General features: G+C 42.1%; 1 protein-coding gene across 3 annotated transcripts in view; it reads right to left on the bottom strand.

Moving 5' to 3' along the window:
- The window catches only part of SLC7A11 (solute carrier family 7 member 11), a 113,469-nt gene that overhangs the window by 45,217 nt on the left and 53,068 nt on the right, over positions 1–15,184 (bottom strand). Inside the window, exons 2-5 of one of the 3 annotated variants that reach the window (XM_087736047.1) lie at positions 13,947–14,172; positions 10,853–10,979; positions 7,089–7,204; positions 52–177 (exon numbers count right to left, since the gene is read on the bottom strand). In XM_087736047.1, the coding sequence (XP_087592173.1) occupies positions 52–177; positions 7,089–7,204; positions 10,853–10,979; positions 13,947–14,145 (568 nt within the window). In that variant the 5' untranslated portion in view covers positions 14,146–14,172. Of the gene's footprint in view, positions 1–51; positions 178–7,088; positions 7,205–10,852; positions 10,980–13,946; positions 14,529–15,184 lie in introns of those variants that run through there. The other 2 variants (XM_009468745.2, XM_087736048.1) reach the window with 2 other exon arrangements.

Genomic DNA, 15,184 nt, shown 5'->3' with positions numbered 1-15,184 from the left:
GGGAGGGTAAAGATAAAAGCACTTTAAAAGCATTTACTTTTCATTTCATACCTTTAATTAGCTGGATAACTCCAGGGACTACAATTATCAGAATTGCTACAAGCTTGCAAAAGGTAAGGAAAATCTGAATGCGGGCACTCCAGCTGACACTCGTGCTATTCAGGACCATCACCAGCGCTGCAAGGGGAAAAAGAAAAGTCAGAAAGAAATACTTGCTGCTGAAATTGTCACAAAACTCTTTGCCAGCAGAGAGGCCACACACACAATAGATCCTGATGCATTAAAGGAAATACACCCCGATAACCTTCTCCAGCTGCTGCCCTCCCGGCTTCTCACATTCCCTTTCCAGAGGCCGCATGAAACGCTTGAGCTGAGCCCCTCTGTCTGACCCACTGCGCGGCCCATCCGTCTCTCCGTTCTCTGCCTGGCTCCCTCTGGACGAAATTACAGCTTTGTTTACCCAGAATCATTAGCTGTTGGTAGACAATGGGTTGGCAGGACCCTGCCTTGGATGAAAGAAATTAATTGCCCAGTCCTTGTCACTCCAGATTTCTGTATCAGTGCTGGTTTGAGTAGAGATTTGCATTTTCAGAAAACAATAACAAGTAATAATCATATTAAGCTTTCTCACCGCCATTTAGGCCTCACATAAATTTGCCACTTATTTACCCTTGCTTCTCTTTTCCAATCTTTCTCCTCCCTTATTGCCATGCCACCAGAGATGCAGGAGGGCCAGAGCACAAGTAACGTGCTTGTCCCTGTTGGGAATTGGTGAAGAAACAGAGACCTTTTACTCTTGAAAACGAAGCCCAGGTCTGCACCTCACTAACACGTAGAGAGGTAAGTGAGAAGGGCTTTTACCTCCTGCCTGCTCAGCTCACATCTCCTTCTGGGTCAGGGAGAGCATCTTCTGGCCTTTACTACAGCACTGAGTGACAGGAGGATGGTAGGTCTTATCATCGAGTGCCAGTTATTCTAGCTTATTTAAACAATTACCCTGGCACAACAGAATCAATAAAGGAGTTTAGATATTAAAACAAAATAATTTACCTAAAGAACGGAAAATGTGAGTCATTTCACTAGATAAAAAGTCCCTTTCCCCCTCTGCTGCAGGGAAAGGTGGACATAGTCAAACAAGCCTGCTCACTCATCTTCTCTTTCTTGCCATCGTATGGAGCTAAGGAATTAGCTCATCACAGTCCTCCCATACTTCAAGCTCTCACAAGAGAGAGCTCACAAGGTTTGTCTGTATCACCAGCCACATCACACATCTTAGGACACATAAACACACAAGTTATCGCCCGCCAGAGTCTGGGAGCTAGTTTGTATGAGCTAGCGCTGTAAATCTGGCATGGTACGAGGTTTCTGGCAGCAAAACCCACTGATTTATCCCAAATGTTTTATACAGATTCTGTTCACTGGCATGGCCAAAAAATATATCACAAAAAATTCTTCCCAATTTAAACCAAAAGTAGTTTTGGTTTAATGGAAAAGGGAGAAAATTCCAAGTAACCTGGATTCTAGTGTATTTTTTAGATATTTTTAATAAAATAAAAATTCCAGAAAAAAATATTAGAAGTTTTTATTTGGGAAAGAGAGGGCCCTACTCTCAAAAAAAAGTCAACATAAACTCGCAACATCAATTAATGTGAATTTTTCACCAAAAAAAGATCTTAAAGGTCAAAATGTTTTTTCAGTTCTGTATTTCACCATATTTTAGACCTGAGGCATTCTTTTCTAAGTCACAAAGAAATCACTTGGACTTCTGCGAAGTATCACTTGAGATCCAAATACTTATTTTTTGCTTTATTACTTCCATGTATACCTATGGTTGGCAGGAAACATTTAATCGGGAAGCTGAAGGGATGCTACACCTGCAGTCAGTCCAGTGCACATGCCATTAGTTTTGCTGGTCCTCGACAAGAAGAAGTCCCTTGCAGATTTGGACGACTGCACAAATATAGTAGTTCAGGTTGCAGGGCTGAGACTTAAGTACTTAGAAGATTTGAGACCAATTTGCTATTTTTTTAATTCCATTTTATTGGACTTAATAGGCTATAAGAATTTACAGTCGTCTTATCATATTTAGTCTTAGCAGTTCTACGTGCATAACAGACATATAGGGACGTGAGGCTTATACTGCTATCACGTACAGGCACCATACCGGTTGTGTTAGCAACCGGATAGCGAAAGGCAATGGAAGAGTTACGAAGAAAGCTGCTAAAAAATATGACAACTGTGCCAGGATTCAAGAAGGAAATCCTATCTTGGGACTATGGTCATTATTCAACACCTCTCGTCTATGAATAGGGCCTCATGGAGATACTTCAAGAAACTGATTGCAGACACTTTGATACAGGATCACAGCAAAGATCAGAAGGAAGCAGCAATTCCCCAAACAAAAGGGCAGTGAAAGGAGGACTCATCTCTAACTTTGCTAACTAAAAGTCAGGCATCTAGTGTGGCTGCATTCTCAGTGAAGAGACAGTTACCTCCAGAGGATGAATAACAACACCTCTTTCAGATGCCTGTCTCAGATGAGATGAGTTGCCTTCAAGAATATGACAATATGTCTCTTTCCCTCTTTCTCCGCTAACTCTATGGGGAGCACAGACAATTACCTTAAACTAAACACCTAACTAAAAGCGAGATGAATCCTATAGGACCGAGGGGAGTATGGAAGGAGAACAAAATGGGGTTCATGAACAATCAAACACAACGGTAACACTGATCACGTTGCTTTTGACAATATCTTCCCTTCACACAGTCACAGCTATAGATGGGTAACGAAATCTAATGGGAGAAGCAGCAGTAAGCATTACATCCTGGCCTACTTTTCAAGAATATACGTACCATTGCCTCAGTGGGAAACCAAAGAAACTACCCTCCCCTAACTTGTCAGGCTTTTAGGGTCAAGGCATTCACACAAAGCAAAAAATACCCTCAATTTGCAGATCCTAAAGCGTCAGTTAAAACGAAGGCACAGGAGGCACAAAAGCACCCATCAGAGCAGCTTTTGCTATCCCTGCAAGCCAAGAGATGTCTTAATTTGAACTGCTTGTCTGAAAACTGTCAGTGGTAGAGAGTGACGTCTGTAACATCTGCCATGATGGGGAAAAAAAAAAAAAAAGCAACTTAGCTATAGATTGACATACACACCAAATTTATGCCAATAAAATTTTGGGCTGGAGCATTTGCCAGCAAGCACTGATAGATCTGTACAGCTGACCTTGGTTTTCAAGCCTCTAACAGCCATAGTTTGGGGTATTTGAGGTTTTTTTGGCAGACTTCCAAAAAAAGGGGGAAATTATACATTATTGCAGCGTAAAATGCCTGAAATACGCATGAATGAGTGTAAAAACTTTAAAAACATATGCGAGTTGATAACCTGCTTTCAGTCTCACAGTTTTTAATAGCTGAAACCTGTTTATCTGCTTTCTGATATGGAGGCCAAGTGAAAAGATTGGAACAGGCTCAGTTAAGATTCAGGTTACATATCGATAGTACAGTTCAATACCTTTGCACAGTATAATTTATCCCTTCCTGTTACAAATATATTTAAGCTTACCATTAGGAGAAGAATTAAAAGATACAAATAAAGCAATATATGAATATAAGGGTATTTTGCACTATCACCGTGCTTTGCAGTGGTGATAGGCATGGTGATAGGTATGGTGATAGGCTGTTTCTTCATTGGAAGAAAAAATAAATACGGAGTCTACCAGCTTTCACTTAAAGAGAGAAATGAATTTGCAACTCTTTCTCCTAAAAAGACCATCTTCAGCATCAGAACAAAGGCGGATGGCATCCCTTCTGCTTTGTGTCCTGGGGCTGTTGTGTCCAACTCAAGCAAAGCTGGGCATTCAGAAGGCCTTATCTCCTGTTTGCATTTTCTTCAGCCATCCTTCCCTATGCTGGGGCACATCCAGGTTCTCTCTCCTCTACCTGTCCGCTTATTTTCATAAAAATTGCAGTAATTAGGTATCTTTGAGATGTCTGCTTTTCTCTCAGGTACAGTTAAATTTACTGAGTTTAGAAAAAGTTTATGAGAGACTGACAGATAGACTGAGATATGCGTATCCAGTATTTGCCTAGGTTTTTCTACTCATGGAGACTCACTTGAGAAATATCAAGTGAATTAAAGTGATTTCTAAATTTGAAAAGAACAGGCAGCCTTTGCTTCAGAGGTTCAGAAAGCTGGGGTATCTGAAGAGAACCTCCACACAAGCATCCTTCTCTCTACCAGGCCATTGAAGTGTTTGGATTTTTTGGTTGGTTGTTTTTATTAAAAAAAAAAAAAAAAAAAAAAAAAAAAAGGCACCATATTGTGGAACAGAGAATGTGCTTCTACAGATTGTTCAAAATTACTCAGAACAGATGTGATTTCAAGGGGAATTTTGTGCCCAGCACATGCTTTTTTCTTATAAATAATAAACCAAGAATGACGGGTTTTTTTAAAGGTCACCATCCCCAGTAGTTCCATTTTAGCTCTCACCTGATCTACATCATCTCTGCTGCACCGTCGTTCCTTTTTTACGCCGGGAGCAGAATGGGCTGTAGCCCCTCTATGAGAAGTACTTGTTTGCAGCTGGTAGAGAACCAACAGTATTTGTCACTCCCCATCATAATCCTGGTTGCATCCATCTCAGGCAACCTTTTAATAATAGGCTTAAATTGCAGAAAAAGAGGTGGGAAAAAAATGAGAAAAGCTATCTTGTGACAAGGATAGAAAAAAGTGGGCTACAGTATTGGTGAGACTTTAGAAACTCCCTCACTGGAGGTTTTAAGACCAGTTTAGACAAACATCTGTCAGAAATTGTTTAGATACGTTGGTTGTGTTTGGGGGCAGGGGATCATCTGGAGATTTTTCAGAATCTCTTCCTGCCCATTCTAGCATGATCAGAAATGGCAAGGTAAAACTACGGAACAAAGCCTCACCCAAGGACAGAGTTTAACGGTGCTTCCCCCTACCTTTCCCAGCCACACAGTAAAGACAGATACGCAGCGAGCGCTCTGTCACCAGGCACAGGAGGGTGAAGGGACCAGGAATGGACAAGAAGACAAAAGGCACATCAGTTCACTCTCTCATTAACTTAAAATTTTCATTGGAAGCAAACACTACCTTTGGCATCATTAAGTTGGATTATCAGGGCTCCAACGTGTCTGTTCAGCTCAACACCACCTTAATCTTACCTATCACTCTGGCTACACGCACAATACAAAACACTCGTAACAATTACCTCCACAACAGCTAATTCTTACCGTACAAGAATAAGTCATACACTCTGGCATCCCTGAGCTTAAGCGTACCATATGATCAAAAACTGCTACAAACAAAACTCCACTGTAGAGCATACTGCAAAAAATAAAGATAAAGCCTCAGTCTGACATGTCACTGTTTTCCTCGGCATTGTCCCATTCACCATTACAAACTTTCTACAAGAATCCCTTCTTTCGGTGAAACGACAGCTCATCCTACCTGCGCTGCACAGACCCACGCTCACTGTAGGAGCAGTTTGCTGTGAACTCCTCTCTCCCTTTAGGCTGTAATTATTTCAGTGTAACTCCACCCCCCCTGCAATGCTACTTCTTTGTTTAATTACTTTGCGAAGCTCTGGCTTATCACACAGATTTTCAATTAAATTAAAAGCAATAAAAACCTATTTCAAATTGTTCACTTATTGTGCTTGAATCACACGCACTTAACAAAATGCTTTGATGGAGTCCTCACTTAACATTCCTTCTGTCTCAGTGACCTTGAAGTTACCTAACATCTGTTTCACCCTTATCTTGCACTGAAATATTTTAGACAGATGTAGCTATAAAAACTCATTGACCTCAAAATTCAAGCCCTAATTCAATTATTCCTATGAAACCTATAGTTTGTGCATAATTAAGTTAGAAAGAAATGTGGTCACATACTGACTTTTTTAACACTCCTGGCAGAAGGGAACTCTTATCAGGAGAGCTCCTACAAAAAGCCACAGTAACCCGGAGACTGGATATTTCAGTGTCAATTGAACTCCCTACCCTAAAGAAAGAAAAAGTCATCTGAATCTATTATTGTGCAAAACTGAAGGGGTCTCCTGCATGCCTTTGATCATTTTGCATGTCTTAATTCCTTTTTGCAGTCCTTTTGTTTCCAATGTGTGCACTGGCCAAATTGAAAGGAACGATCTGTTACCAATTACTCGGGTCTACTCCGCACTCTCCTCCCCACACAGCTGAACGCGAATGTGTGTGCACGTGTGCAAGGAGAATCATCACCAGTGACCAGCAGAACTGGAAACAAGCCTCTAGCGCTACGGGCACACGGCACCACGATTTGTGCCTTCCCACTTCATGCGGCCCCCCGCACCAGCCCAGGTACACTGTAAAGCTCCTAGTCTCAGGGTAGCCTTCCTCCTTCTACTGGTAATTACTGGTTCTCTGTAGCCCTAAATAGTCCCTTTTACACTAATCACAAAGTTAGCAAGAGTTGGACAAGCTGCTGGTAATAGACATGCATTTTCACCAAGCTGTACACCCTGCTCCCAAAGTCGTGAGCTGGGTTCCTGCTTCCTGAACCGCAAGTGTCTCTAAGTTTTATTGCCATGAAGGACAGAGTGGGACGAGGGAAGATGATCTCATGTTGCCTGTGCTCCACTGAGGAGAACTACATTTCTTCATGGCATCATACTTGGCGCTCGATTGCCTCCTAAAACAGAGGTAGAGCAAAGCACTTAAAATCAGGTAATCATTCTTCCATATCTCTGGCAGTGGCTCACCATCTCTTAGGGACTGAAATTGCTTCCACAAAAGTAATGAGAGTTCTGCCATTAATTCAAGCGGCAACAGAATCAGCCTTGGCAACAGATTTTCCCTGCCATTAATAAAGTCTGGGATTCTTTTGACTACTGCGTATGCTCACAAACACACATACCCGGGCAAAAAGTCACGCTGATGCCCTTGGCATTGGATGCACAGTCATTTTGTAATGATTCACCTCAAACAACTACCTGTTCAGTGTGAGATTACTTTTTTTTTTTTTTTTTTTTCCAATTTACATCATCTTTACCCTTCCCTGAAACCTAAAATTGGATACTTACTGATACCAACAGCTGTAATAAGTTTAATTGCAAGTTCTGGGATTTCACACTGCATAAAGAAAGGTTCCAAAATGTAACGTCCAAATGCCAACGATATCACTGCTGTGGCAGCAGGGCTAGAGTGAAAACAAACAAAAAAAAAAATCACAAAATTAATCCGCAATATTACATAGATAATATTCTTATGGGATCATGCTGTAACTTTACTATCACAGAACTGTGAAATGTACTTAATTTTGGTGCTTGCTTGTAACTATGCTGCCGTGTGCCATGATTTCTGAATGCAGCAGGAAACCACAAGCAGTTGAGCTTTGCTCAGCAGTTCTATCTTGAGAGCAACACTTCTTACCAGGATTTCTCTTACAACTTCCATGTTGTGAAGCGTCCGTAAACAGAAAGGAAAGGTATCAATAGAAATCTTCATTCACTTGTTTGAAGTGAACATAGCCGGAATTAGATTACATGGGCAAAACCCTGAGTAAAAGTCATTGAGGACTGAATTTTAGTGGCCAGGTGTATCTCACCCCTCAGAGACACAAGCAAATTAATTTCAATCAAGCTGAGAATTCTGCTTTACTAAGTAACGCAAGTCTCTTATCAAAATCTGAGACAATGCAAGAAATGAATGAAAATGGGATTTCCTAACATGCAAACAGAACTTGTTCCTTTTACTGACCAACAACCTCCTAGCACTGCGAGTGAGAACAAAAATCCTCTAAGTACAGGAAGCACCTGCCATGAAACAGAGAAATGTGAAGAAAGGCACACATGCAGTTGTTGCATTTATAAATCTGAAATACTCATTCATACAGCTTTTCTCTTTGAGACAAGCCAAATGTTTGCCAGAAGCCTTAGCACTGACACATATTAACAGCAAACTACCCTGTGCCTCAAGTCAGACATTGTCTGCATGTTACAGATCCAGTGGTCTGTTCACGTTTGGTTTGGGAGGACACTTTCACCCTTCTTAGGACAGCTGGTGGCATCTGTGCTTCATCACACACTCGTACACAATAAGGACGAAAGGACATATGATTCTGCCTCAAAGGACTTTTGAGTTAAATAAGAGTCCATGCAAATTTCTTGTGAAAAAAATCTACAGCATTTAATAAAAAAATGCCCCACGTTACAGAATTTTAATAAAAATATAGTTGCCAAAAATGCTATGGAACAGTGTAAAAATTCTGCAGAATTATTATTATTCTCCATCGAACAATAAAGGAATTTTCCATAAGAGAGTTCCACTTTTAAAATAAAACCCACGTTCTTAGCGTTATGACTCAACCAAAATGTCACACGCTGTGTTGGACCAAACAGCAGAGGAGCACAGAACAGACGTGTCTTCCTTGGAAAGTTTCTGCATGGGCAAGGGAGGGCTGCTGCTTGTGCATCCCCCACGCACGAGGACTGTTCCTTTCACTGGCCAACAATTGGCTTTGCAACTTTCGCCTTCGTTTAGGGACCAACTATCCTCTGCGCTGGATTTACACATACATTTACTGACTTCACCTCGGTGCAATATTTCTAATTTACATGAGAAGATTACCAGGCTTCTGGCTTTTAAATACTGCAGCCTGCCAAAAGTAGTTTGAAGTATCCTAGATCAGATGAAAGATAAGGTCTTTGGAGCTTTCCCAGACTTTTTTCCTCAGTCCCAGCTCCTTTTTGCAGAACCTGGGTTTTTCCCTCTCATTTTCAGAAAGGCCTTTTTAAAGAGGCAGTTGCTGCTATCCACACCACTATGTTTCTAAGAACATACCTGCTAAATTATACCTCTAATAAATATCTGTGTCTCTTGTAGGCCCATGTTCGGAGGGAGATGTTGCTGGCAGTGTAGTTGATCAATGGAGGTGGAAGTTGAAGGAATGGGGCACTTTCCTTTTGACTGCAATCCCAAGGACAGACTGGCAGCCCCTTAACAGCTGTGTGCTCAGGAGCGGGACAGAAAGCCCATTAGCAGCTTCCATTGAAGGGCAAGAAGCACAAAAAGCCACCAGGGAAGGAGCAGGCTTAGTGCCCCAGCACATATGGTAGGGGAGTGAGTCACTGACTTGGCAGCTCACTCCCACCCAACCTGTGTTTAGCAACCACCATAGTTAAGCGCTACAGACAATGCATTCACACCGTCATCTTCATTTGTTTGAAAAATAGTTTTGGTTTTTTTTTTTTTTTAAAAGGTATGTAATATACCTGCCACCTGACTTTTGGAGAGAAAAAAAGTTCCTACTTGTACTGGATGAGGAGCAGCACAGTGTAAGGCACTTCTAAACAGCAGGTGATGCTTGCAGAGTTTAATCAGTGTGTGGGCAGAGTTTAAGTGTGTCCTAGACTGTAAAATGGTGGCTGAAAAGATATACGAGAGCCGGAAATGTTTATTTTGGTTGTGGCTGCTCCACCAGCCTGTGGGTGTGATAATCCTGCAATCTTTCGGAGGAAAAAACAGCTTAGCTGAGAAGCGTGTGTGCAACTTCATCTACTGAAAAAGACCTACCTACACATTAGGTCTCAGCTTCTTTGATAGCAGCAGCCAATTAGTTTACCGATGCAGGAGTCAGACATAAAACTCTACACGGAGTTGTGGCAGCGCTGCTCTGATCATCGCAAGTTATAACAAGTACGCCTCCCTCGCTGCCTCTCAGATTTGATGATTAAAGAATCCACTGATGTTCTTTCCCATGCAAGATGGTTATTTTCTGGGTGTGGGACAGATCACGATGACTAGGAGTGTTTTCATGACACTCCTGGGACACTGTTATACGTAAAAAAATAATAATTTTGCGAGGAGAGGAATTTATGAAGCCTGTTTCCTGTGGGTATTTGTGCCTAGGTTAATAAGGTCCCCCTGCCTAGTAAGGTGCAGCTTAAGAGCAGGATTTCTAACACTGCTCTCTTCTGTTGATTCTGCAACGTGCACTGATACAGCTACGTTCACAGCACTGTGCTGTGAACATAGGTTTGTTTCCTCTGTCTGGTTTTCCTTTTTGGCAAAAAGTTAATATGGTTAAGACATCTGCTCCTCCACCGCGCTTGATGGAAATAATGCAGTTAATTCAAAGGTGGGGTGGGGAGGATGTAAGGGACCATCAGACATACACAATGATTTCCTCCGGAAAGAAGATAAAGATTTATGGGTTCATAATGACTCAGCACTGTCAGTGCTTTTAAACTCAACAGTCTATGCTAGAACTTGTCAATATTATGTAAACATAGTTGTGATTTGAAATGAGGCTTTTGCTTTTGTGACTAATTTGCTGATTGCGGAAAAGAGGGGAAAGGAGTGCTAACTAGCCTGAGGCAGGAACGGAGCATTCCTGAAGTCATTTTGTATAAGTGAGTTGCCCTGTTCTGCATGTAACAAGCTCTCCAGCCTCAGCCATACTGTAAAAAAAAAAATATAAATATATATATATATATATATATATAAAAATATTCAAAGGGGCACATTTGAGTTTGATACAAAGATCCATTTACATTAAGAAAATTTATTTTATATGGTCCGATGATTTGGCATCTTCATATTGTAACTCACCTATACAACGTCAAGGGCTGCATGAGCCACAGGCTTAGACACGCCAAAACACCACTTCGGACATTTTAGATATGTAAGGACTTGGTGTTGTTGCTTTATTTGGCCAGTTAGTGCTTTTCACAGTAATCAAGAGTTAAGTCCTCCAACACCCCACAAAAACAAAAAATGGGGACCTGAATTGACATATAAAGAATAAGTGCTTCCCCCAAACACAGAAAAGCCACGATACACTTACCGAATGACGAGTAATTCAACCCAGACTCTCACAAAAGCAGGTAATGGGCCAAAGGCCTCCAGGATATAGGTGTAGTGACCACCAGATTTCTTAATGCATGTTCCTAGTTCAGCATAGCAGAGGGCACCTGTGAGAATTAAACCATGGTATCACAAGAGATATCAAAAAATACCTTTTGAAAACATTCATAAGCTAAACAATGGAGCTGCCGTGGTATCACAACTACTTTTGATATATTTTAATCATTTTTTCCAAGGAATTTTGTAAGCTTTAGTTCATTCAGCTAGACCTGCAGTTAACCAACCTGTACGTATATCTGGTTACGTTTCCGTGTAAGCCACTGAACAAACCATTTGCTATCAACACGTTTCATTACTCATCTGTATCTCGTGAAGAGGGACAACAAAACGCTGTGTCACGCCAGCTAGCCCGGCTCCCCAGCCAGCCTGACTGCACCACCAAGTGAAAGCCTTCTGACACATTTTCTTGTTATCAAATGATGATCACCTCCTTTCAGCCTCAGAGATGCCTGGCTCAGCCTCTGACGAAAAGACAGAAAACTCTATTTCCCCTTCTCAGCCACAGGCGAAACAATCAACTGACCAAAATATGGAAGCAGGAATTCCAGATTAAGAATTTTCCTCAATAGTTCTCCCAACGCCTCATATAACAAACTCAGGGTATGGCTTAGCCCTGGCTTTTCAACAGTGGTGCAGTGTTGTGTACTACTAATGCAATGAAAGCTCAGTTCATTTCTGCATTGCCTTAGATACAGACCACTTCATGTTTTCATAGCAGGAGGCTCATTTCGTCTTTGGGTACATTTACATTGACTAAAATAAAACCCAAATCATCATCACATTGCTGCATTAGTTCGTGCAGAATTGGCTCGGGCCCCTCTGGAGCAAGTGCTAGTGGCATTCTCAGCAGGTAGCAGCTCTCAGAGAGCTCCCCGAGGCTGCTGCCGGCACAACACGTGGCCTCTGCCGTTACGGAGGAGGCAACAGCACACTGCAACTACAAGGACCTGCGTGAAGCCTTCTTCACCCGTGCACCGTCTGCTACCGTTGCTTGATGAGCCATCACCCAGCCACAAAGCCAGTGGATTCTCAGCTCCACGGGCAGACCGCATCAGTAGAGAAGTGCACCACGTCCGATAAACGTAGGCAGCCCTTTTAGAAGAGTCTGAGAAGCCAGATGAAAACAGTAATAAAGTTTGTAAACACCGCATCACATAGAGTTAAGATCGGCAACATATATGAACTCATTTCGGCTCCGTTCCCTGCATGCTTTTATGCTGCAGCACTTTAAGATGAAAACTACACTTGTCAAAACCACATAACATGTACAAGCCCATTAAAGCTGTACCATATTATGACAAATTCCATTCTTGTTCATTTGCTTTATTTGGGGCTTTGCAAATATGTAGCAGCTTTTATCTGCTATTCTTCAGCTTACATGAAAACATACTTAAAGGAATTCTTACAGCCATTTAAAAAAAAAAAATAATAAAAATCTATTGATAGGTTTTCTCTTGCCAGACTCTTCTGTTGAGGTTCAGGGTGAAATGAAATTGTGTTTCGATACATGTTATACACACAGCCTCAGCAAGACCTTAAGTGATCTTTGCATGTGATTTTACTATAATTAAGTCATGCAGGGAATTTAAAACACCCATAGCATAAAAAATATGACAAAATAACTGTAACAGGTCCATTCGGAGAAAGAGATAGTATCTTTTGCTGGGCCAAATTACACAGCTCTCCATATCTTGAGATCTGGAAAATGACCTAGAAAATCCGTACAATAAAAGAGATGGAGCTTTTTTGTATAGACTTTACTTCACAGCCAGAAAATTACTACTATTAAAGTAAAAGCCAAAAATGCAATGCTTAAGCAAATTCTGTTTTGACTAAATCTAAAGACCAAGGTCTTCTGACAGGGTTACAAATTGTATCTGTGGTCTTTCTTTATAGGGGAATTTTGGTTACAGGCAGGACTTCCACATTTGTACAACGGATTATGCTGCACATTGTACCAATACATTTAACATTTGACCAAAAGGGATCCTAACTTGCTTGCACTGTCTGTTTGGCTTGGGTGGGCTCAGCCTGTAAACAGCCCATGTTTCTTTTAAGCTCAGAGCCAATTTACACAGGGTGGCATTTGCATGTTCCACCTACTAAGCTGACACGTGTTAGTCTGTGTTTGTCCTCTTTACCTCCTGCCAGAAAACAAGTCGTTTCTGTTTTAAATAAAGCCAATGTTCATGTTAGTTCTTCAGCTTCTTTGAGATTAACTCATTAAGTAGGTCAACGGACCCTCTGTCCCGCAGAGGCCAGGGTGGGGTTTTCCACTCTGAATGGGGGCTTTGTGTACAGAACAAATAAACCGGCATTCTTCAGAATTTGATACTCTACAAAAATACACAAAATTAGTAAAAACTGTCACAATAGGCAGGCCAGCAATAAAACTCGCATTACAAATTTCTTTCCATCCCACTGTTTTTTGCAGCGCAATCTTTCAAAGCAACATCGTGAGCGAGGAACGAAGTAAAGAGCAGTAATACAAGACTGAAGAGAGGGATTATTAGTGTTTTAATTTTGCTCCCTTTCATGCCAATACAGCTTGTGTCCAGTGGGAATTATTCCTCTCAGACTCTGCTCTAGCCTCTAGGGAACTAAGTCAAGCTGTCTAAACATTTCGCCGGCGTTCGAGCGGAGTGACCCGCAACCCCAGCTGCCAGGGGCCTTACAAGCAAACTGTAAAACTACCTCTTACAGCCAGAAGAAAAACATTATACATACAGCACATTGTATGGCATAAAACGGACATTTACTTTTCCTGTTCCTTTAGGGACCCGTAAGAAACCATAATTTATACTTGCAATCTTTACCGACCAGGCACCGGGGGACAGGGGGTGCATACCTCTGCGCCCTCCACGCAACCTATCACGCAGCAAAAACCTCCTGTAGCCCTATTGGCCCTCAAGCTCCACACTGTGCCTTGCTATCCAATGGCAAAATCGGAGAAATAACAGCAATAATCCACCGGCCGCCCCTCTGGACCAATTAGAAACTTTGAAGGGACTTACCGAAGAGCGAGAGGATACCACACACTGTCCAGACAGTTAAGGACATGCCCACGCTGCCAGTGTTCTTCAGGATGCCTTTGGGAGAGATGAAGATGCCAGCTCCAATGATAGTGCCAATTATGATGGATATCCCCCTCAAAAGTGTCACTTTCTTCTTCAGCACAACTTTTCCCTCCGGGGCCGGCTGTCCGCTGTCCATAGAGGGCAACCTGCCATTAGCTTGCCCCTGCAAGTAGCTCCCATTAGAGACCGTGGTTACAGCAGCTTTCCTAACCATGCTACAGTGCCACCGGCACACCGACAGCAAGCGCAGGCAAAAAAGTTTGCAGCAGAAACTCAAGGTTTTTTTCCTCTCTGTGTAGCCAACTACGTAGTCTCTTCCTCTGCCCTCTCTTATCTTTCCAGCTGCTCCTACACACAGGTAGCAAGCTCCTAAAGTGTTTTTGAGCCTTTAGTGCGATCTGAGCGCTGCTCGGGAACACCTGCGCTTTCACACTGCGAGCTGGTACTGCCCTATCATTGGAAACCAGCTCAGCTTCCGCGTGGACTTGTATTTAAGCTCTTGTCATACCAAGTTACTCCAGCTGAATGATGATGCAAATTCTCCAGGTTTGCATCAGCCATTTGAGAAACCACTGGCATTAGTCAGCATTTCTTTTTTTTTTTTTTTTTTTTTTTTTAAAACAGTAGAGGCATGTTGCACAACTGACCTGAGGGTGGTGGGAAGAACAAAGCACTCACAAGCAAACTGAGCCAATCAAGCTAAGCCCATCACCCCGAGACACCCTCCCAAATTTTTTAAAGCAACTCGGAGCCAGAAACAAAAGCCTGCCTAAACACAAAGCTCATCAGAGCACAAGGGGAAAAGAAATCAAACAGGATACGTCATCCCTGGGTCTAATCCAATTTCTTTCTCGAAAACCTCCTCTTAATGAAAGTTAAGTTTACGGGGCTTAACTTCTTGTGTCGCAGTTCATCAGCCTTTCTCACGTCTATGTTACTTACCTGGAAATGTCTGCAGGGACCTGTACCTACCTAAAGAATACACACAACCCCCTCGTTACCCCGAGTTGCCTAGCAACACACCCAAATCAGCCTAATGAAAACAGGGGGTGATTTCCACAGTACAGTAATTTTCATACAGACAGTGTGTTTCTGGGATGTCGGTAAGCAACGCCGCAACGACACATCCCCTTAAGAAATACTATTAATGCTCACAGCCACCTCGCGTGTGTGTG

This window comes from Nipponia nippon, unplaced genomic scaffold (assembly GCF_047370975.1).
Source record: "Nipponia nippon isolate SJK-2023a ecotype South Korea unplaced genomic scaffold, ASM4737097v1 scaffold_6, whole genome shotgun sequence".
In the NCBI taxonomy this organism is placed as follows: Eukaryota; Metazoa; Chordata; class Aves; order Pelecaniformes; family Threskiornithidae; genus Nipponia; species Nipponia nippon.
Note: the sequence above shows the minus strand (reverse complement) of the source record. Positions and strands in the feature narration are given on the sequence as shown.